The sequence below is a fragment of the Chrysochloris asiatica genome, unplaced genomic scaffold (genome assembly GCF_000296735.1).
Source record: "Chrysochloris asiatica unplaced genomic scaffold, ChrAsi1.0 scaffold00277, whole genome shotgun sequence".
Lineage (NCBI taxonomy): Eukaryota > Metazoa > Chordata > Mammalia > Afrosoricida > Chrysochloridae > Chrysochloris > Chrysochloris asiatica.
Genome location: NW_006408795.1, coordinates 3673585 through 3697518, shown reverse-complemented (window position 1 = coordinate 3697518; position 23934 = coordinate 3673585). Strand labels below are relative to the sequence as shown.

At 40.6% G+C, this 23934-nt stretch overlaps 1 protein-coding gene across 1 annotated transcript in view; it reads right to left on the bottom strand.

Moving 5' to 3' along the window:
• The window catches only part of PTPRN2 (protein tyrosine phosphatase, receptor type, N polypeptide 2), a 1341366-nt gene that overhangs the window by 95012 nt on the left and 1222420 nt on the right, over positions 1-23934 (bottom strand). The window contains exon 15 of the mRNA XM_006874435.1: positions 4770-4843. Coding sequence (XP_006874497.1) covers positions 4770-4843 — 74 coding nt within the window. The remainder of the gene's footprint in view (positions 1-4769; positions 4844-23934) is intronic.

Sequence of the window (23934 nt, the reverse complement as noted above, 5' to 3'; positions counted from 1 at the left end):
TTTTACTATGATTTTTTTTTTTTTTCATTTCAGAAATAGAAAAGCCATTTGCTTCTGTTGAATCTATTCATTTTGCGACAGACATACTCATAAAGAGAACACCACATGACAGAGGACGCAAGTATTTGTTGTTATTGTTGTTATGGTTTTAATTTCGTAATTTGCCTTCAGCTATAAAAAGCTAACTATTAAGTAAGCTTCAGTGATTGGTTTCATCTTGAGCTCCACTAATCTGCATTAAAAAGTAACAATACTCCAGACAAAGATGATTTTATTAATAAGTATTCAACATCACAAGACTATGGGACTGATAATCTGATGCGTTGAATGCCAAGCTGTCTGGTTACAGTGGTGCTGAACTATGAGGCAGATCCTTTCCAAGTGAACCACTGCCCACCAGGTGCTGTGACTCAGAGGACACAGGCTCAGGTGTGATCTGGGCCAACCAGTGTGGGCGGCATAGGGGAGGAGGGGCATCACACTTCTTATTCTTGAATCTTACACATGGAGTGAACATGTGTTTGTAGTTCTGTATTTCCCTCTACCCACCCTTACACCTGCCTTTTCTAACATTTAAACCAAATTTTACAAAACATTTTCTTAAAAGCAAGGAAAGATCATGTCTCAGGTTTCAAAAGTGACTTTTTCAGACACCAAGTTTTAATAAAGGATTTTATATATATATATATATAAATAATAACTGTAGGGGAGCACAGTGACTCCATAGGGTAAGCACTAGGCTTTGAATCACAGGGTTGGTGGTTCGAATCCACCAGCTGTTCTGTGGGAGAAAGGCTTCTGCTCCCACAAAGATTTAACAATTCTCAGAAACCCTATACAAGGTCCCCATGAGTCGGAACCAACTCCATGGCACTTCACAACAATAACCACTTTAAGAATTAATGGGTGACAGACTTACTGTCAACTTGCATTGTTTTCATATTTTATTTTTGTAAATTGCGATTTAAATAAATAAAACCGTGAATGTAAACCCTAATTATGTACATGTGTATGCCTGCGTATAAATATATTCTGAGAATAAAAAATTGGTTCCCATATTTGGACAGTTTCTTATGATTATCAGGATATTTGACGTATCACCTTTTTCTGAGGAGTATATTCATCCTGGTTTCAAACCAAATACACTGCCTTCCAGTCAAATTCCAATTCATGTCAACCCTACAGGACAGAATAGAATTGCTCTTTAGGATTTCTGAGATTGTAAATCTTTACTGGAACAGATAGCCTCATCTTTCTCCCGCAGAGCAGCTGGTGGGTTCGAGCTGTCGACCTTTTGGATAGCAGTTGAGCATTTAACCACTGAATCACCAGGTCACCTCTTGTCCCCATTTAAATGAGTTCAATGCATTTCCACTGAAAACTTAAAGCATTTTTTTCCTTCTTCAATAAACAGTAGAACGAAGATGTAAGTTTATTGCTAAGCATCATTATGAATTTTAGAATATTCCTGGTAATAAAGCTTGTACACTGTGTTTGAGCAAACTGTCACATTAATAACAGTCCTCAGTCTGGGGTCTTCCATAATCACCAAGCTGGGCTTTTAAATGCAGCTGATGGGTTTCTCTCTCTCACACTCTCCCAGGGAAAACAGAATTTCCCAGTTATCTTCCTGACCTCTGATTTCAAAGCAAAGATTGCACATTATTTACTACTGGATGCTTTCCCTGAAATTTAATGAGGACTAAGTACAAATATGACAGATGCAATTATCATAGGTTTTATTCTGCACAGTCAGGGTCTTCTTGTGTTATAATTACAAGCTTTTCATTCAACTACTGCTAGTAAGGTTATCATTGTACTTTCAGTGATTTCAGAAAGAAGAGACACTATCGATTTCTTCTAGTCCTTTCTTACAACTCAAACTCGAAAAAAATGATTACAGTATGAAATAGAAGAAAATACAAAATGCTACAGTCTAATTACTTCTTTTTCCTAACATCACCTTCTGACTCAAGTCCCTGATCCATGGAGGTCTAGCGAGGTCATGCTGAATTTCTACTGCTGCTGTTGCGTGCTGTGGAGTTGGTTCCGACTCATAGCGACCCTGTACAGGGTTTCTGAGGCTGTAAATCTTTATGGGAGCAGAAAGCCTCACCTTTCTCCCGCGGAACAGTTGGTTGTTTGGAACTGCTGACCTTGCGGTTCACAGCCCTATTTGTAACCACTACACAACCAGTGCTCCTTGAATTTCTACTAGTAAAATAAAAAGCTGAGAATCGTCGGAAGTACAAGAATTCATGTCACACGCACACACACCCTCTAATGCTTGCATATGCGCGCAAGAGTTTAAAAGCTGTTGGATAGTTTTTAGGGATCATACAGTTTCTGCACCAAGTACCGCTGTTCATATTAAGACTTAGCTTAGCCTGAAAACAGTCAGAGATGTGTAAGCTGGAACCCATAAAGTATGGGAGACTTGGGAATTTTCTCCTTTTACACTTGAAAAGGATTGTTTTATTCTCCATTCTCATCTTATGGTTCATTCTAGAAGCAAGAGAACCCCAGCAGGAAGAAAACACCTTCTTGCTACCCCCTACACACACCAGAACTCTTTAGTTGACATCATTAATCCACCAAATCCAGGCCCTTATAAAATCCAACTTCAGGAGTAATGATGCCATGCACATAAATTGAGAGATTAGGAAATCACTGAGGCTTTGGTTTTGATTTTTATAATTAGAATGGAAAGAAAAATACTCAACCCATCACACTGAAGTTTAGAAAGGCTAAATTAATGGCTCCAAGTGAGAGCATCTGAAACCCAAGAGAAAACAGATCTTTTAAAGTCTACCTCTTGAAATGAAAGCCCTGGCTCATTCCATTCTTTCTTTAAAACACAGATTAAAATCTAGTCTCCTGTAAATGTAGACTAAGTGCCATAGGCCAACTCTTCGCTTCTCATTCACTTTTTCAAAGCCAAGCGTGCTTTCATTGTGTGGAGCTGTGATGTTTCCAGAAATGTGATTTGACCCATGGTTATGTTGAAGATTCAATAAGAAGCGAGATACAATGGACACATGGACATGTATAGAATCAAATAGCCTCAGGAGCTTCTGTTTATCATCAGATGGGTGGGAGCTGTAACATAAAGCCTAGTACGAAAGCAATCAAACAGGAGAGTCAGTACACTCCGTGGTGCACATGATGAGTCTGGAGACCACCCACTGTTTCTCAGGAACCATAACCTTCCTTTAGATTCATGACACCAGTGATACATCTTCCAGGGGCAATATTTGATGAAAAGTACATTTGAAATTGTAGTGAGATGTCTTGATGCTTCCTAGACCAAATTAGGGAAAGACCACTTCGATGAGGTGGTTTCTGCAACCAAAACTCCTCATATACACATATTCAATCCCTACTTTTTCTCTGTTATTGGGCTAAAACGCTATTAATCCAGCTCTCTTAAAAATCCTTTCTTTGAACAGTTTCTATCACTCTCTCTGCTCTTAAACCATCACGGTAACTTAATGTTGAGAAGTCAGTTTGAGTCATAACTTAGATCTGACTCTTCTACCTCTCTACCACTTGTGTTTCATTTCTCTTCTTTGTTCAGCCTTCAGTGGGCTCCTGGTTTTCCCTCGTTCAGCCCTGTCTGCTACCCCTGAGATTCAGGGCAGAGGAAGAATACTCATGTGGTGCACAGGAGAACGGGGAACTGACAGGACAAGAGCCACAACAGGAGTGGGCTGGTGAGGAACTCTCTGGAAGACAGACACACTGCCTATCCACAGGGGTCTCACATCAAGTGGGTTGGAAGAAGCTGCTATGCCAATTTTTCCAGAAATAGAAAATCTTTCACATCTCTTGCATTCCTCTAACTTGTCAGTTCCCTGAGTGAGGAAACAACACGACACATTCTCTCTCATTTTTTAAAGAAAGGGTTCCACCCACTGGTATAACCTGAAGGGAGCTAACCTATAATTCTGAATCTACCTTTGTGTCCTCAATTGTTTAAAAAACAATCCAGTTTGGCTTTTTCTCATCTTCCCTGAAAAACTAGAGGGATAAGTCACTGCATAAAAGAAAATACAGCTAATTAAGAATTCTTCTGAAAAGTCATCAGTTCTTAGTGGCAAATGATCAAGTTGCTGGGCATTCTACACATCACTAGACTTATCACACCACTGCCACCCTGCTTAATAAAACATCTGCCACCTGGTACGAGAGGTCCAGGCAGGAACACCCAAGAAGTCAGGCGGAGGGATGGAGAGCCAGACTTGAGATTAATTACCAGCATACTACCTAGAGCAGGGGTGGGGAACGGCTGGCCTGCAGGCTGGATAAGGCCAGAGAAATAAAAATCATTTGGTCTGGCCCTGCCAAGGCAACCTCAGTTCCAGCCATCACATTAGGGGTGAATTAATGAACAGTTTGACCAAATACAGCAGGCTGTTTTCAGTTGATAATTCTTTATGAACCATGAATGATGTAATAAACATCCAAACAGTTTTTGACAGAAAAAAGGTTCCCAACCCCTGACCTACATCATGTATTCCTGGTGTGGCACAGTACGATCAGCACTGGACTGTGAACCACAAGGTCGGTGGTTCAAATCCACCATCTGCTTCTTGGAAATCTTATAAAGGATCACTGAGTCGGAACTGAATGAACAGCACTTCACAGCACAACACCACCTAGATCATGGCACAGACTTGCTTTCCTCTTAAAAACTTTTCTTGGAATGTGGCTCTTTCATGCTGAGATACAAACCAAGAGCTGACTCTGGGCTCCGGCTGTATACTTACAATGGGGCTGGCGTTGATGTAGTCAGATTTGCTGTGGCTGTTTTCGGATTTCAGCAGGATCCTGGAGTGATCATCTGCAAGCAATCCCAAGAACAAGCAGTTAGATTTCTACACAGCCCTTGGTCTACATCTACTTAGTGAGTATGCTATGTTACTAGAATATTCTTCAGTGCCCTTCTCAGGCTGTAAAATGTCATTCCAATGCTCTCTTCTTTGGATTCTCCTGTAACTCTGCTGTGACTTCTTATCAATGTACTCTTTATCCATTCTGTCCTCCATTTACAACCCTTTAGTATGGTGCCTAAGGAGCTCTGGTAGCGTAGTGGTTATGAATCGGGCTGCGAACCTTAAGGTCAGCGGTTCGAAACTACCAGCTGCTCCGCGGGAGAAAGATGAGGCTTTCTACTCCCGTAAAGATTTACACCCTCGGAAACCCTATACAGGGTCGCTATGGGTCGGAACCGACTCGATGGCACATAACAACAACAACAACAGTATGGTGCCTTAGGACAAGAACTCGACCTCAAGGTTGGTTTGCGCCGCTAGGTTAACAGTTCAAACTTACCAGCTGCTCCTCAGACAAACCCTACACAGGGGTGCTATGAGTTGGAACTGACTCGATGGCACTTAACAACAACAACAACAACAACATAAACAGTGTAAACACAGGGAGTTTGGGGCAGAGGCAAGAACTCAACATTTCTACATGGTAGAATTTCAAAAGTATTATTCAAATTTCAAATACTAAGATTAGGTGTTCCTCTGTGATACTTTATGTGTAACATATGAAATACATAAATATATACACTATATGTATATTTATACCAAGTAGAGAGATTTGGTAACATGCTATAAATAAATATGAATATTACACTATGGGTCAATATTTACAGTATAAAGTTTTATAATCTAAAAATGGAATCCTTTTTAGGGTGTAAACAGTTAAGTACTCAACCACTGGCCCAAAGTTTAGTTTAGATTGGACACCATCAATCTTATTAAAAAATTAATATTTGCAGACACAAAGAGAAGCGATACATCAGGCTGTGTGAAATTGTTAGATACAGCATGACAAATATTGTTTGATCTCACTTACTATGAAATAGCTATCGTAAACAAAGGCATATGGACAACAGTTTTCAAGTGGTTTCCGGAGGCGAGGGGAGGGAGAAACGTGGAGTTACTGCTTCAGGGATACTCTTTCTGCTTGGGATAATAAAATATATTTTGAAATTGGATAGTGTTATAGAGTGTACAACATGCTGAATGTAATTATTTCAGTAATTAATGTTGTGGAATTGTACACTTAAATTTATTAACCTGGCAAGACTTTGTTTTATATATATATCTTACAACAATGAAATTGTTCACTGGGAACAAGAAAGGTAAGAAATACCTACAGCCAGAGAAAACAGTGTATTTATATGTAGATACATTATATGCATCTAAATGTCGTGGCAATGTTCTGAAGGTATTTATGATTATCACTGCCAAATCATTCCACCAGCTTTTATTTGCAGTATGAATAAAGATACACAAATCCTATGGTGGAATGGCTTTGGACTCCAGCAAACTTAATTCTTAAAGAGAATGACAAATTGGCAGTGGCAGGAAGTAGAAATAAAATTTACCAGAAAAATTGGTCAACTCTGACATCCTGACCCCTTAGAAAACACAACCACACACACAAAATGAAGCTCAAGAATCTCAATTTCACAGTGTGATGCCACATGGACACATCAAAGCGAGAGACATATATTTGACTCGGAAGTAGGTACCCTTGTCTAAAGGGGTGCACTGGGCCTATTATTTCCACTTGCATGAAATTGTGGAATGAAAGAGTAAGACTTCTAGCTGCTTCCAGAGGGGCTCCAGGAACCCTGCGCCTCATTATAAATATTTTCAACACCGATAACTTTGGGCACTTGTGATAGTGGCAACCAGGGACTGCTCCTGATTGTCTGAAAAGCCTTTACAAAGAGCAGGGTCACCCGCTAAAGAAAGGGAAACCAGGGGATGAGGAAGCAGAATTACAGCTAGCAAATTCCTGACTTCAGGAGTTGCATGTTTTGAATGTGTTAAATGCAGCCAGAAACAAGCCATCCCTCCTTGTGGGCTGAATAGGCACTTAGAGAAAGGCCAGGCTTTTGAGAGCTGCCTGCTTGGTGGGTCTCATCACAAAGGACCTGTGAGGCATTGCTTTGAATGCAATAAATAGTACTGAGATGGTGGCATCAGCAGGACCTTCTGATTGGAAATTTAGGAAAATGGTTTACAAGTCTGAGAAGTCTTACTGAAATAAAAACGCAACTTTAGGACATGGTATTCTGAGTGTGGCGCTCTGGGTTAATGCGCCAGACTGCTGAGCTGTTTGAACTGCAGTGTCGGTGGTTCAAGCTCACCAGCTGCTCCTTGGAATCCCTATACAAGGTCACTATGAGTTGAAACTGACTCAACAGCACTTAACAACAACAACAACAGTTCTGAGTGTAGATAGGGACAAACTGCCCGGTGCACCTGAACCTGAGTTTGTGCTATTGATTTTAACCTGTTGGGAAGTCCATAGAATCGCTAAAGTATCTCTTCTTTGAGAAGTATTTTATAAGTTGTATTTGTTTCCACTTCTGTTGTCCTTTTAAAGATGGGATGGTAACCCTTGGATGATACGAATGCTAATGTGCTTGATGGATAACTGGAAAGTTGGCGGTTGGAGTCTGTCCAGAGGCACCTCATAAGAAAGGCTTGTTGATCTTCTTCTAAAAATTCAGTCATTGAAACTGTATGTAGTATCGTTCTATTCTAACACATATGGGATCACCCTGAGTATAAATCAACTCAAGAGCAGTTAGCTTGGTTTGAGTCTAGGACAGAATTTCAAAAACTTTGGAGTTCTCCTATCTCGGTACTCTGCATTTGTTTGATTATAAAGTTCACATCAAAGGTGCATTGTAGCCCTTGTGCGCCAAGCTTCCGAGGCTGCCTGACACCCGACTGTCACCATGAAGTTCAACCCCTTCGTGACCTCAGACTGCAGTAAGAACCGCAACTGCCACTTCAATGCTCCCTGGCACGTGCGCTGGAAGATCATGTCATCCCCGTTGTCCAAGGAGCTGCTGGCAGCAGTATAATGTGGGCTCCATGCCCATCCTCAAGGACGACGAGGTCCAGGTGGTTAGAGGACAATACAAAGGTCAGCATATTGGCAAGGTAGTCCAGGTGTACAGAAAGAAGTATGTCATCTACATCGAGAGGGTGCAGCATGAGAAGGCTAATGGGACAACTGTCCATGTGGGCATTCACCTGAGCAAGGTGGTTATCACCAGACTCAAACTGGACAAAGATGGGAGAAAAAATTCTTGACCACAAAGCCAAATCTCTACAAGTTGGAAAAGACAAAGGCAAATCCAAGGAAGAACTTACTGAGAAAATGCAAGAATGAATACAACCTGTCATGGAAGCACAGGTTAACCCTAGATTTCTAGCCTAGTATGTGTTCCTTGGAAACTCTTCCAGATGACCTTGGACTATTTCATTTCCATCTTATTCTGTTATTGATGTATGGCTCTGTAAATCTTTCTTTGCAGCTTTGATTACCAATATTATGAATAAAAATTGAAAATGTTTCCTAAAAAAAAGAAAAGGTACATAGTATTTAATAATGGGCTACTTTGAAGCTTGATTTGAAATAACTAGAGATACCCTGGAAGGGTCAGAGTTAGGGAAGGAGTAATCATGAAACAGGTGGAGAAGATTCTCATTCTCTTGGACACTTTTTTTTCTTACATTTTTAAAATATGAATTGAGGAATGGTTTACAGAGCAGGTCCAGCTTCCATTGCACAATTCACCTCACTGACTGCAACCTCCACAATGCATCTACGTCTTCCCTGTGGATCCTGTTTGCAATCCTCTCTTCTGAACTTTGTCCTTGGGATAATGCTGCCCTTTTGATCTCATGTGGTTGATTCTTTAAAAGCGTGTATACCTCCATATTGTTATTATTCTCCTTATAGCCCTACCTGTCTATTGTTTGACTGAAAACTGAGTCATGATGGTGACGTCATTTTCAAACCTGAAGAGTGACTAAAGGCCGTAGACTCAGGGGTCCCACCAGTCTGGTCTTTGATATGTTTTTGAGTTTTGTTCCACAATTTTTGCTCATTCTATCCCAGATCTTCTAGCATGATCCCTTACAGAGCACCTGGCACCATCTAGTTCTGGTGGAGACTGAAGTTCACACACTCCATTAGTCCAACTGGACTAATTGTTTCCACATATCTTTGAATTTCTTCGCTTTTCTTTCTTCCAGAAAGGAGAGACCAGTAGTTGCACCTGAGATGGCTGCTCACAAACTTTTAAAAGCTCAGTTGCTACTCACCACAGTAGGATGTAGAAATTGTCTATGTGAACTAGGCTATGGTAATTGCCCTTGGTGCTGGACAAATCTCATAATTATTTTGTGTATTTCATATATTCAGTAGATAGAAGCACAGGGTTAAATCCCCGCGTTGCCACTTACTGTTATTACCATTGACCACTGAGTTGACTCTGACAATTGCCTACCTTGTGTGTTATTGTTGTTGTTGTTAACTGCCGCTGAGTCGTTTCCGACTCATAGCAGCCATGTATAGTTTCCAAGGAGCGGCTAGTCAGTTTGAACTGCTGACCTTGCGGTTCAAACTGACTCTGTGGTCCAATGCTTATCCTACAGTACCACACCAGGACTGTCTCTCTCTATATCCTTCACTGTAATGCCTGGCATATGACAAGGAATTTAGAATCAAGTTTAAGATGATCGATGGACATATACTTTACTGAGTAAAATTTACTTGAATTGGTAAAACTTATTCATGGTACATTCTGTTGTTAGTAAGTTTAAAATGATGTTTATCAATACTAACTGAAGAAACAGTTTCAGAATTCTTCCTGATAATTCCTAGGACAAAGAATTCTTGAAAGAGTCAAACTACAGCGCTTTGCAGAGCACTGAAACTTGGTCACAAACTGATTCATCCTAATATGTGTCATAACCAAGAGTCCTCTCATGTTCCATGCAAACACATATAAGGAAGTAAGTGCTTGGAGGCTTTCTTTACCCTATTAAAATGGATTATCCTATAACATGGATTCCCTCAGAAGAGTATTTTCTTGTACTTTTTGGTTATGTTATTCACATTAAGTTAACTGGTGTATTGTTGTAAGTACCAATGAGCCAGTTCTGACTCATAGCAACCCTGTATATGGTTTCTGAGGGGCAGCTGGTGGGTTTGAATCACCATCCTTGTGATAAGCGCTTATCTGTTAGTCCAGTCCTTATCGTACAGTGCTATACCAGGCACCATACTTATGGGAAATAATCTTATCACTAGTGTAGGAATTCCCCAGTGCTGCAGACTTGAAATATGAATGAAGGCAGCTGTAGGAGTCATTGGTTAGCATTGCTCCTTGATGAGGGAATGTCTTCATCCAAGTGCCCAATGTTCTTTTGGGGCTCTCCAGCTGTCTCGATTTTCTGTTAAGATTCAGATGAAATCATTTGAACTGGCAGGATGTCGTACTTTTATTTTACTTTGATGATGTTGCTAGTGGACATGTGGAGTGAGTCAGGTGATAGGTAGTCCAGTTCTTTGTTCCTTTGAATGTCAAAACCTTGAGTCTTCAATGGGGACTGATGTTCAACACATGGCTAGCTACACCCAGGGTATCTTTTACTCGACTGGTAGATGAAAAATGGAGTAAGTGACTGTAAGTTCCTTTCCCAATTTCACGTGGTCCATTGATGGCATAATATATTACAAACACGTAGTCTGAAATTGTCATGACTGTAATACTATAGACTCCTGGCATGGCGCTATAGGATCAGCACTAGACTGCGAACCACAGAACCATAGTTCAAACACACCAGCTGCTTCTCAGAAACTCCTTTTACGGGTTCGCTATGGGTTGTAACCAACTCTATGGCGCTTAAAAACAACAAGGCTACTTTAGTAAATTCAGCCAATTACACATGAAAATGACTTTATTTATTTGGACTTGTCATAGTTTAGGCAAAGCAATAAATTACTGCATCATATTTGTTTCAAGACTGAGACACTAAACAGACTTTGAATTTCTTTGCAGATCTGGGATTTAGAAGACAAGCCACCAGTGAGACTGTAAAGCAAACTTACTCTGAAGAGATAAGTCCTTTTTTCAAGGGAAGTAGCTCATACTTCTTCCCATAAACTTTTGGCCACATTCAGAGAGAAGTCCTGGGAGAAAACCTCTAACCCCTGGAGTGATAGGAGCATCTTTGTTATTCATGGTGGGCATCCTGGCACAGCTGCTAATGAAATAACCTGACTGGTGGGCATCTTAGGCCACAAGAGATCAGCCCAACGTTCTGGGGGTAGGGTTAGGCTGAAGACTGAATTCAGTCAAGTAGACAATAGATCAATCGATTCTGTGTACTTAATGAAGCTCCAATAAAATCTATGGAAACCGAAGTTCACAGCACCTTCACAGGCTGGCAATACTTCATGCGTCTTGTCACACATTAATCCAGAAAGGACAGTACATCGCTTAATGGCTGTTTGTGTTTGGCACCATCCCAGACTTTGCATCCCAGACTCTGTCTTTTCTTTTGGCTGATTTTCTGCATTCTTTCCGGAAATTAACATAAACGTTAAGTACAATAGGAATAGGCTTCAGTAGCTTATGAGTCCTTCTAGCAAATGACTGAAACAGAAGGTGGGTTGGCAAAACCCCTGAACTTGCAGTGTTCTCTAATAATATAGTTGGATACTAACAACTTATGGATCTTGTTCAAAAGTCATGGGCAAAAAATTATTTGAGAATACACTTTACCAATAAAATTAAATAGAACAAAGAATGTATGAGAATACACTTTACCAATAAAATTAATTTTATAAAATACAAAAACAAAAACAAAAAAAGCCATGGGCAGTCTTCGCTGTCCGGAACTGAGCCTTCAGATTTTGGAGTCTGGCTAACTCTATTGTTGTTAACTGTCATTGTGTGGCTTCTCTATAGATAGTACGTAACTAACTAAATAAAAATGTTCTGTTTCTAATTATTTTAGGAACTCTTAGCTCAAACTATAAAGATTATCCAACATTTAAGAAGAAAAGTCATTAAAAGTTCTGTTCAGGGCCTCCTTAGGTGACAATGTAATGCTGCATTTGGGCAAACTGGAACAGGCTGAGATGACACATTCAGAATGCCTTCCTACATTCAAAGATAGTTATCGGCAAGACCAACTGAAGCCTGTGACTTCTCACTGCCCAGGAAGCACACTTCCCACTGATGAGTTATTGTTGGTAAGTGACGTCGAGTCAATTCCGACCCATAAGGACCATGTATAGGGTTTCCAAGGAGCAGCTGGTGAGCTTAAACTGCAGACCTTGCAGTTCAAATGACTTTAGAGTCTGGCGCGTTAACCCACAGCGCCACAGTCAAAAAAAAAAGGAGGGCCATGCTTCTCCTCTCACAGAGCAGTTGTAAGGCTCCATCTTGTATCTAGTTTCTTAAATTGTTTTCCCAGAATCATCTTCCTATCCGGAAAACAGAAGTCCCAAGATATATTGCCAGCTTTTGTGGCAGCGCAGGGATGCTCTAAGGAAGAGGTTAGATCATAGTAGGATGACCACCCTTGACCTACTGCCACCACTGCCATCAACTTGATTCCAACTCACGACGAACCTATAGGACCCACAGGGTTTTTGACACTGTAAATCTTTATGGAAGTACACTGCCTCATCTTTCTCTGGCAGAGCAGCTTGTGGGTTCAAAGCACCAACCTTAACCCACTGGACCACCAGGACTCCTTTTACTATCCTTTAGGCAAGTCCTGTGTGGTGCTATAGGATAAGCACTGAACTGATAGGCACAAGATCAGTGGTTCAAACCTACCAGCCACTACTTGGAAACACATAGTTGCTATGAGTCAGAACTGACTTGACAGCACATAACAACAAGCAATACTAACTGCACATGGATCTCACTACCATGGATCTATACAGAAAAGGACATGTGTGCTGAGCAGAGTGGAAAAAGGAAACCAGGTTCAAACATTCTCAGATTTCTATGGCCTGGCAGAAGCCAGCAGAAGCCGTTAAAATGTCATGAACATGTAAGAGGTCAGGTGACTTCTGTTCTACTCTTGCTTTCCTCTACTTACTCATCTGCTCTTTATACTGTTATTTAACTTGAAGTAGATTTTATTATCCTCAACTCCTTCCTAAATGAAGGAGTTGAGGTAGATGATCTAAAAGGGGCTATCAGCTATAAAAATTCAGATTCTAGGAGCAAATCATCAAATAGACAGGAGGCATCATGCAAAAAGTTGCCTTCTGAGCAAAGGTAACATGCAGGTTGGGCAAGGAGAGGTTAGCACTGTTAGGAACTGCAAACTGCGCCCTCAAGGTGAGGAATGGCCACGGGCCTTTTGAAAACAGCAACTATTTGGGTATTAATCTTATAGTCATGTTAGTGCAGAGAGGTAACATCAAGACTGTCATCTTCAAATGCAGAGGGAAAATGATGAATGGAGCGGAGTATGGTAATGTTTGCTTTCAGTAATTTTGTTGCACACACATATGAACAATTTTGCATAATACGAACATAGACAGCAACCAAGCAAAACCATGCCATCTGCATCATTCTACTGAGAGACCATCAATCAATACACATTTATTATGAATCTACTTTGTACATGGAACTTTGTGATGTTCTATGGCTATTATAAAGAAATAAAAGATTTACAGGTCATACGAAATGTACCTGCCTCCCAGGTGCTGAAACTCTTCATAGATAAGCCACTCATACACACGTTTGAAAAAGCAGGTAACATTTTGTATTTTAATAAGAACACACACTATCCCTAGAAAAAATTCTGAATTATATCTCCTTTGACTGAGGAAACTGAAGACTTGTTTTCTTTCGTGTGAAGGTCATGACATTTGGAGGAAACTCATTGGTATGGAATGTGACTGGCTGGCTCTTTGAAATTGTGGCTGGGAACATTATTATACCTCCCACCCCAACTTATGCCAACGAGGATGCTTCTGGAGAAACAAAGACAGAAAATTTGGCAGGACACTTGCCATGAACTTAATGTTGTTGTTGTTGCTGTTAAGTACCATGGAGTCGGTTCTGACCCATAGCCACCCTGCACAGGGTTTCCAAGGCTATAAATCTTTACGGGAGCAGAAAGCCTCATCTTTCTCCTGAGGAACAGGTGGTAGTTTCAAACTGCCAATCTTGAGGTTTGCAGTCTGATTTGTAACCACTACGCTACCAGAGCTCCATATTAACTTAATAGAGATTTAAAATAAAGGAGGTATGGAAGGACGCCATGGCATAACAAAGACGAGGACAAAAAGACAGAAGGCAGGCAGAGGTGGTTCATGGGTAGAATGCCCACCTTCCATTCCATGCAGGTCCAATTCCCAGCCAACAAGCCACCACTGCCCATCTATCAGTGGAGATGTGCATGCTGCTATGCTATTGAGCAGGTTTCTGCTGAGCTTTTAGATGAAGACCAACAAGGAAGAAGGCCTGACAATTTGCGGCAGATAATCAGCAAGGGAAAACCCTAAGAGTCCCAGCAGTTCAATCCACAGCCAATAATGGGGATGTCACAGACCAAGCAGTATTGTGTTCTGGTGTGCATGAGGTTACCGTGATTGGGAGTGATTCAACAGCAGCTAACAATGACAGAAGATGTCATAGCTTGAATTGAGTCACCCCCGAATTTGTACTTGTCTACCCCATAATTCTCAGGGGTTTGGCAATTATGTGATGATTCCCCATGATGTGATCTGGCGTGATGAAGCAATAGGAGGATTTAGGATGGTCTGCAATACGCTTGATCCCATCTCAACCTTAATCGGATGTAAAAGAGTTTCCCTAGGGTGCGGCAGGCAACACCTTTTATTTTACAAGAGGTAAGGAAGGAGATAAGAGCAGAGAAAGGGTCTTTTACTACCACCAAGAAAGAAGTGACAGGAGTGAAGTGCCTCCTTTGAACCTGGGGTCTCTGTGTCCTGAAACTCCTAGATGCAGGGATAGACTGATGCCAAAGACACATGGAGATCTCCAAGGCTGCTGGACCTGCAGATGTTGAAAGGAGACAGGACCTCTACCCAAAGCTGGCCTTCTGAACTTGGACTGAGAGAATAAATTTCCAGAGCTGGCCTACTAAACAGAGAATAAATTTCCATGTGGTATTTCTGTTGTAGCAGCACTAGATGATTAATTCAGAAGTACATGGAAATTCTTGAAAGAAAGTAACAGGAAGAAAGGGACAATTTCATATCTATCTATGACCAAAGCACAAGGTATGTGTTTATAAACACAGTGACCTCCGCATTTCAATGCTTCTCCGACCCAAGATTACATACAGTGGCCCACCTACATTTTCTACCTCTGGAGATTAGTGGGAAGTTCCTATCTCACTGTTAGTGTTTGTTGCCATTTGGTGGGAGCATCTATAACTGTGTGAATCTGAAGTAAGTGACCTCATCTCACCAACTCCAGAGACCTCCCTCGGGACACATATGTCCCGCTAATAATATTAAAATCCATATTACCTTAATTTTCCCCCCATTTCATTCCAAACACCTTCCATTATTGAAACCACATAGTTCCAACAACAAATCCAAAGCATAAAATAAGTCGGTCTTGAAAAGGCTAATGTAAAATGGTAGTATACTCTTATAGTATCACAGTTCCTTTATGGCTTGGGTTCATGGCTAGAATACAGCAATCAAAGAGTTAATCTTCATTGAAATAAAAGAGTACCCAAGATGGGGTGGGGCAGACATTGTGTGGAAATTCACAAAGTTGAGATGGAACCATATTATTGAAGAAGAGCAGAAAACCTTTGACATTCTGAGGAGATAGGCCCAAAGCTTCCTAAATCCCTCCCAGTTCCATTAAATATAAAAAAGTATAATTGAGAAAGTCAGAGGATCACTTTATGTCCATATAAAGTCCATAAATATAAAGTAAGCCTTAGGGCTATAGTCTGTGGTTAAGAAGCAACTTTGTTACACTGCTTCACCTTTTCTTCATTTCTATTACAAACACCAGAAGTTGATGGCCTTCCAGGCCCATTTTTCCTGTTGAAACAAACACATACACTTCTATTACCACTTTCTGATAGCTACTAAAGATCATGTGTAGAGAACAACAAAACTATGTTCAGCAGCAGATCTGGAGTGGACTGCCAGGCTAGTTCACTAGCTGAGTGATTACCTCCTTCCCACCATCTTCCAAGCGTATCACGTCTCCCATTGAATTAGTGCTCTGTGGCTGCAAAAAATTACCACAGGCTTAGCAACTTAAAGAATAAATTTATTATCTTATAGTCCTGTAGGTCAGAAGTCTGAACTGGGTCTTACTGGGCCAAAATCAGTATCAGCAAAACTATTTCCTTCTGAAAGTTAACAGGGAGAATCCATTTCCTTGCCCTTCTCAGTCACGGCTTTGAGTCAGTTCATCCTGGTTCAGTCATGGCCAACAAAGTTACATCAGAGCAGATCCAAACTTTTATAATGTGGGCAAACCAGATGATATCTGGAATGGGAAAAATTACAATTTATAGCCTTGCTAGAAACTTAATCTTCCTCTTAGAAAACAAGGGCAGCGTGTGTGTTATGTAACAACCAAATCTTTCGGCCTACTGAGTCAAAAACAGGTGCTGCCTGGCTCAAAGATGGCGGCCAACCACACTGTCTTGGATGTGCCTCACTCTCCACACATTCCTGGAATAATCCAATCTCATGAATCAGGGTCCTGAAAATGTTCACTATGCCTTTTTTGAGTCTCCCATTTCAGGGCTTTCAACCCACAGTTATTCCCATTCTGGTCAGTGTTCTGGATCCCCTCAATTTTTAAATGTTCAGATTGTCCCACTTTAGCTTTGTCAGGACTGATTTGAAGCCCTGTTTCCAGCTTCCTGAAGCTGCCTGCATTTCTTGGCTCATGGCCTCTTCTTCCATTGTCAAAGTCAGCAACAGGAGGCTGAGTTATTCTCACAATTGCATCACTCTAATAGTCTCTTCAGCCTCCTTCTTCCACATTTCGTGATTATACTGTGATTACAGTGAGCCCACCTGGATAATCTAAAAGACTACATTAACTCAATGTCAGCTCTGACTCAGAGAGGCCCTGCAGGGTAGAGCAGAACTGCCCATAAGGTTTCCAAGGCCAGAACTCTTATGGAAGCTGACTGCCATGTCTTTCTCTCCGTGGAACCGCTGACATTTTGCTTAACAACCACTGTGCCACCACGGCTCCCTTAATCTAGGAGAGTCTCCCTAATTTAAGGTCAACTGACTGGTAGCAACCTTAAATCCAACTGTTACTTCTGTTCTTTGCCAATTAAAGTATTATTTTCACAAATCCCAGGATAGGTTGTGACCTCCTTAAGGGCCATCACTCTGCCTACCAGCATCGCTACCAGAATCACTCTGCCACCACTTTGCCTATCAGCAAACATCTCACAAATAGCAGAGATGGAATCTAAGGGTCCAGAATTGTAGTGCCTGTCCCAGGCCGCAGGATCATGTGGATCCTACTTGTGTGACTCAGACTGGAGAGTGCCATATGAGCCCTTTGGAGGTCTCATCCTGCTTAAGTGTATAACCGCTTTAGAGGCAAACAAAATGAGCAATTAGAAAAGGTACAAAGAAGGAGAGGAAAAAAAAAAAAAAGAAAAAGTGATGGACGGAATAGGAAGCACAGCGGATTAATTCTGATTCACTTTTCTAAAGATTTTACTTGTTGAAAGTTGAATCAAGACAACAGTATGACTACAACTTTAAATTGATATATGCAAACAATTTCTAAAATGAGAACTTTGGAAGAAAAGTAGCAAAAATTATCCTAAGAAACAGGCTACCACTAGGCATTATATGATCAAAGGAAAAGAGTTTGGCTGCAGAGTCCCTAGAAGGGAACCCCTCAAAGAGAGACAAGAGACCCTAAAACTCAGAGTTCTGATAACACTATTATAAATAGTTCCTTGTAAGAGGGTTGGGAAGGTGGGTGGAAAGGAAACAGGAGCCACAGGGAAGAAATGGGATGGCTATTGCTCACGCAACATTGAGATGAAATAGGGAGTATGATTTGTTGAATGTAAAGCTGATGATTGTGTCTATAAACCTTCACTCAAATCACAATAAAAAGTTTAAATAATAATAATCCCTTGTAAGAAAAGGAGAAATGGACATTCAAAGAAAACAGTGTGGTTCACGATTTCTTAGGACATGTACACAATATGTGGCATGTATGGGGGACATGTAACCAAAGATAAAGACAAACCCCTTCAGAAAAGCATCAGGAAGACTGACATTCAGAGGAGGTTGGTAGTACAGAATACACAGCGGGTATCAGATGAATCGTTTTTAGCTGTTTGGAGAAATCCAAAGACCCTTTCAGATATGAAACCTTCACCGCTACAGTCATGTCTATTGAAAAGAGTATTTTTTTTCTAACTAGAGAGAATGGAAGAAAGATAGCTATTAGGGAGTTGAACCCTAAAACAGATTCACAGAGATTATGAGAAAGCCAGTCACTGTAAGGGCTCTGATCACTAGGTCCAGATGAAGTCTACAGCAGGGTTTTCCAAACTGCAGATGAGGCCACAGAAGCCCTGTTGGTTACGTTTGCTGCAGGATTATGGAGGTGCAGAGTGTTGTCAACGTTTACAAAAGGAAGAAACAGTAGCTTCAGGGAACTGGGCAGGTAAACCTTCCCTTAGATCTGGCCAAATTATCAAACCGACATCTCCAAGGACAGTTTGTGATTCTTTATGAAAGGGTGATCACTCATAGGAGAAGAACTTTATTACGAACAAGTTATGTCAGAAAAAATAAAGGTGAGAGACACTTTAAAATAAAGAATAAAGATACATAACAGTCAAAATGTAATGGCGAACTTTTCTCGTACCTTGCCCCACCCCTTAAAAAAAGATGCAACAGATACAATAAGAATATCTGAGACACCTGAATATAAATATCTGAGACACCTGAATAAAAGAAATCTGAGACACCTGAATATAAAATATCTGAGACACCTGCTATTGTATGCAGTTGAGTTGGTTGTATAGGGTTTCCGAGAGCTGCTGGTGGGTTTGAAGCACTGACCTTGTGGCTAGTGGTCCAGTGCTTATCCTACAGCGTAATACCATAACTACAATTATGGGATTGTAGTATATAGAGTCCTGGTGTGGCATTGTAGGATAAAGCACTGGACTACAAGGTCAGTTTGAACCAGTTCAAACTCACCAGATGCTCCTTGGAAATTTTATACAGGGTGGATATGAGTTGGAACCAACTCAACAGCACTTAACAACAACAATACTTAGCACATGCAGGTTAAGGTACTTAGATGTCATGATAGCTGAAAGTTACTTTGAAGTAGCCCAGTCAAAAAACAAATAAAGCTCACATGCACATGTAATACAAGTATGGCAAAATCTTCAGTGGCAGTGTTTGAATCCAGGCGATAGGTATACCAATATCAAATTAGTATTTCAACTGGGTTGAGTGCTTTTAAACACTTTTATAATTAAAAAAAAAAAAAATGTGGAGAAACATCACCCCTTTGGATATTTCCAACCCTGGGCAAATTACTTTGCCTTCTTGAAGCTTTGGCTCTTATACTCGCAAAGTGGAGATAATAATAGGAATCTCATTAGACTGTAATGAGACTTCCAGTAAGATATTTAGCACTGTGGCTAATACCAAAGTGTTTGACGAGCATCTGCCAATCTAATTCATTAGGGGCTTCTGGACAGTCGTAAGGAAATCTGGTGGTGCTGTGGGATAAGCACTAGACTGCTAACTGAAAGCTTGGCAGTTCAAACTCACCAGCTGCTCCAAGAGAGAAAGATGAAGTTGTCTGCTGTAGTAAAGATTTACAGTCTTGGAAACCCTAAGTATCAGTTCTACTCTCAGTCAGAATCAACTTGATGGCAGTTGAGTTTGGCTATCCCTGAACCATGTGGGTTGCCTAGCAGGGTTGCCAGTCAGTCTTAGGTTTATGGCCAATGACCCAGAATATTCATTAATGTAGGGAGGACTCTGTATTGCAGAATCCTGTTTTTATCCTGCTGAAATTGTTTTTATTAAAGACTTGGAAGACATAAAAAAATACGTTTATCAAACGTGTAGATGGCAAAAAGCTGAGAGGGGAAGGTGATATGTTGAACCAGGAATCAAAATCTTGTTGGCAGACTGGAATAACAGACCAAACCCAACAAGATAAAGTGTACTAGAGACAAATGCAGAGTTCAATTCTTATGTTAAAACAAACACAATTGTGCCAGGATGAGTGGTGCGCTTAGCAATGTCTTTATGGAACAGTTTGTGACTTTCAGTTGAGTGCAAGCTCAGTACGAACCCACCGCACGATATATCTATCAAACAATGAATATAAACTTACTGCACTTGTGTATGTATATAATACCTAAGCAAGAAAAAACACACCTACTTCGCTCTGCCCTTGTAAAGAATCACACTTCTTTTGGGCATGGAAAACTAGATGTGTCCAGGAAAGTATAATCTAACTGCTAGTCCCCACTCCTCAGGTCCCTCCCAACTCTAGAATCCTGTCAATTACACCAGACACTGAATATGAGAAGTACAGAGCACAGTGCTACGCAGATCCTATTGTATATCGATTTGGTCTAACATCAAGAAAAGAGTAAAGAAAATATAAACTCTGAGTGGTGAGTGTAGGAAGTTGATGTAGCCTATACTCTGAGAAGGCTCCTGTCCCTTTGTTCTTAGCACTGTTATTGTTATTTGCCATCAAGTCAGTTCTGACTCACAGCTATCCTGATAGAGAGAACCAAGGTACAGTTAGTGAATTTGAACCACCAACCTTGTGATTAGCAGTCCAGTGGCTTATCCTAAAGTATTACACCAGAATTCCTTTTTAGCACTAGGGGGCACTGAATAGCCCCTGGAAGTGTGTGTGTACTGGTTTACAGACAAGTTTTCCAGGATCTTTGCTCTCAGAGCAAATGAGGATGCATCTATATGTATCTAAAAAATTGTCTTCATCTTTTCTTGTTCCACTTAAAAAAAAATCCTTCAGTCTCAGGAAGAATTTCTGCCTGTGATGTTGCAAAGTAAAAGCTCACACAGAATGTCAGAATATTTTCTTTTTAATGCCAACTAACAGGACTTTTCCAAAGCTGAGAGACAAAAATTGAGCTGGCTTTGAGAAACCTTCCCCCTGCCCCCACTCCATAAAAGGGCAGCCAGGCCAGGAACATATCTTCAAAACGTGAACTTTCTTTAGCGGTACGATAGATGCCCAGAACCTTCTCATGAGAGAGACAGAGAAAGATTTCTTGCTTAGTTAGCCATCTTAGGAGAATTCTCCACGTATTGATTTTTAAAAGCAAATCAGTACAAGTTTTGGTCACTCAAAAGTGATTAAAGTATAACACACCTCCTAGGGGATTCTGCTTAAGAGTTTGAAAAACAAAAACAACAACAACAAAGATTTATTTGAAAAGAAATGATTTTGTGTTTAAGAAAAGGTATCTTTATGTGGCTTGCTTACTTTGAACAAGTCAGCAGGAAAGGCCAATTGCTAGAAGACATCATGTTTGGTACAGGGGGCCTGGTGTGGCACTGTAGAATAAGTACTGGACTACTAGTCTCAAGGTTGGTGGTTCAAATCCATCAGTTGCTCCTTGGAAATCCTATATAAATAGGGTTGCTATGAGTCAGCACTTTACAACAACAACAAAGTAGAGGGTCAGCAAAAACGAGGGAGGCCCCTCCATGAGATGGACAGACAAGGAACCACAACAGTGGAATCCAACAAATCAGTGTAATGAAGACGGTGAAGGACGAGGCAGCATTCCGTTCCATTCCACAGAAGGTCACCCTGAGTCGGAGGTTACTCCACTATAGCTAACAATAGCAAAGCTCAGGCAAGGTTCTGCAGTCCTTACAAATTATTTGTTTCTGAGGTAATTTGAAATACATACGCATTTTTTTTTTTTTTTCACTTAAAACAATCTCAGACAGGTCTACAGCAGTCTATGAATCAACGTTTTCATTTATGGAACTGGGGAAGCAAGTCTTGTGAGGATGAGAGGTGACCTGTAGGTGAGTGCTAGGAGGTCGCCTGACACAGGATATGCTCAGGAAGTCAATGGAGCCATTATTACTTCATCCATAAGGCAGCTGATGCACAACCAGACTTCTGGGAACTTCTGGCTCTCTTCCTCTGATCATGTTTGTGAGGCAAGGCCGAGGGAGGGGCAAGACCAATATGTCTGCTGTGGGTCATGGAGCTGTAATTTCAATCTCCTTAGTAATACTTTCTTCAGTGTTTCTCTCCAGGGATATATCCTCTTTCCCTCCCATCTTTCTTCCTACTTTATTTTATTGTGGTAAAAAATATAAACCAAAACGTTTGCCATTCTAACTATTGTTAAGTGTACAATTTAGTGACGTTATTCACATGTACCACGTTTTGCAATCATCGTCACTGTTTCCAAAAGTTTTCAGCACTTCAGATAAAACATTCAATACCCTTCAGCAAGAACTTCCATGCCTCTCATCTCAGCCCTGGTAACCACTGGTGAACATTGGTCTCCATGTAGTAGTAACAAAGACCTTTCAGTAAGTAACAACACAAGTCTACTTCATTATGCATCTTTCTGTTTTTATGTATCTGGGTCTTTTGACTTTCAAACTCTTAAGTTCTAAGTATTTCTGTTTTGCTTCTGAATGTCTGTTTCTCTCTCTTGTTATAATCCAGAATCAAAAATAACTTCTTTTGGTTTAAGATAGTATACCAAAATAGTATCATGATATTGTTAATTTTAAAAGCAGATGAGTGGCTCTTTTTTAAATTGCAAAAAAAGCCCTCTAAAAATCAAAATGAGTTCTTAATATAAGTAGATCTAGCACAGTGCCAGTTAATCAATTAATACATGTTAATTCCCTTCTCTTTTGAATGATAATTAAGATGTACATAAAATCTTTCTGAGTTACTTTGTTGTTGTTAAGTGCTATGGAGTAGGCTCCAAGTCTTAGAGACCCTATATAGGGTTTCCGAGGAGCAGCTGGTGAGTTTGAACTGCTGACCTTATAGTTCAAACCAACCTTGTAGTCCAGTGCTTATCCTACAGCGCCACACCAGGATTCCCTGTGAGTTACAAGAGGCCTCAAAGTGGCTAACTCTACCGCTTTAGATTTCCTGTGCAACTTTTCCAGGTATAGTGTCTTCCAGACTCAGGTGGCACCACTCTAGTGCCAAGGAGTAGGAAAGACAGTTCAGACAGGAATCAAGTCAGCAAAGTTATAAAAGAAGGTGGATGGTGCCGGGTGACCTCTTGAGTAGAACAGAAACAGAGATGCTCAGACTGTAGGAAATCCAGTTGGATAAACTTGGTGGGTATGAATGTGAAAGTATCTTAAAAGTCAGGAAATCATTTTAGTCTCTTGGGATTTACCAAGGGTAAGTTAGGCAGCAGCTTTTAGGATGGGTTCAAAGGGTAGGGACTGAGACAGGAAGATCCAAAAGACTCAAGGAGGCCCAGGGTGGTGGAGACAAGAGTAAGTAAGGGGCAAACCTACAGGACTTTTAAAACAGAGAAACAGTAGATTTGGTGAATGTTATGGCAAAGTACATGAACAAAGAAGCAAAGGCAGAGATGATGCCAAGGTTTCTAGTCTAAGACATGAAATGAATAACACCACTGCCAAAAATGTGGAGGCTGGTGAGGAGGAACATCCTAATTACACTAATGTTTGTTTGTTATCATGAGCATCAGTCTACATGTTTATAATAAATCAATAAGATCTTTCAGAGATATGGTGTCACCCGAGGCCAATAGTCTTCAACTTTTATAGCTTTATTATAGAGCTAGTTCTAAGCCATGGAAAGTATAATGGCCAGAAAACATGAAGCAGGGGGTGAAGAAAGAGAGGAGGTAATTATCTCTACTGGAATTTGGCAAAACCAACAGGAATTTAAGAAATATCATTATCTTCTCCCTGAACTCAACTATTCTGTTTAAGAAGAGCTGTAGATTGAAATGTGATAAGATTTCTTTATAGCAGTTAAGAAGGTTAGTAATATGGGGATAGGAGGAGGTGATACAAGTTTGTTCCAAGTAGACCTCT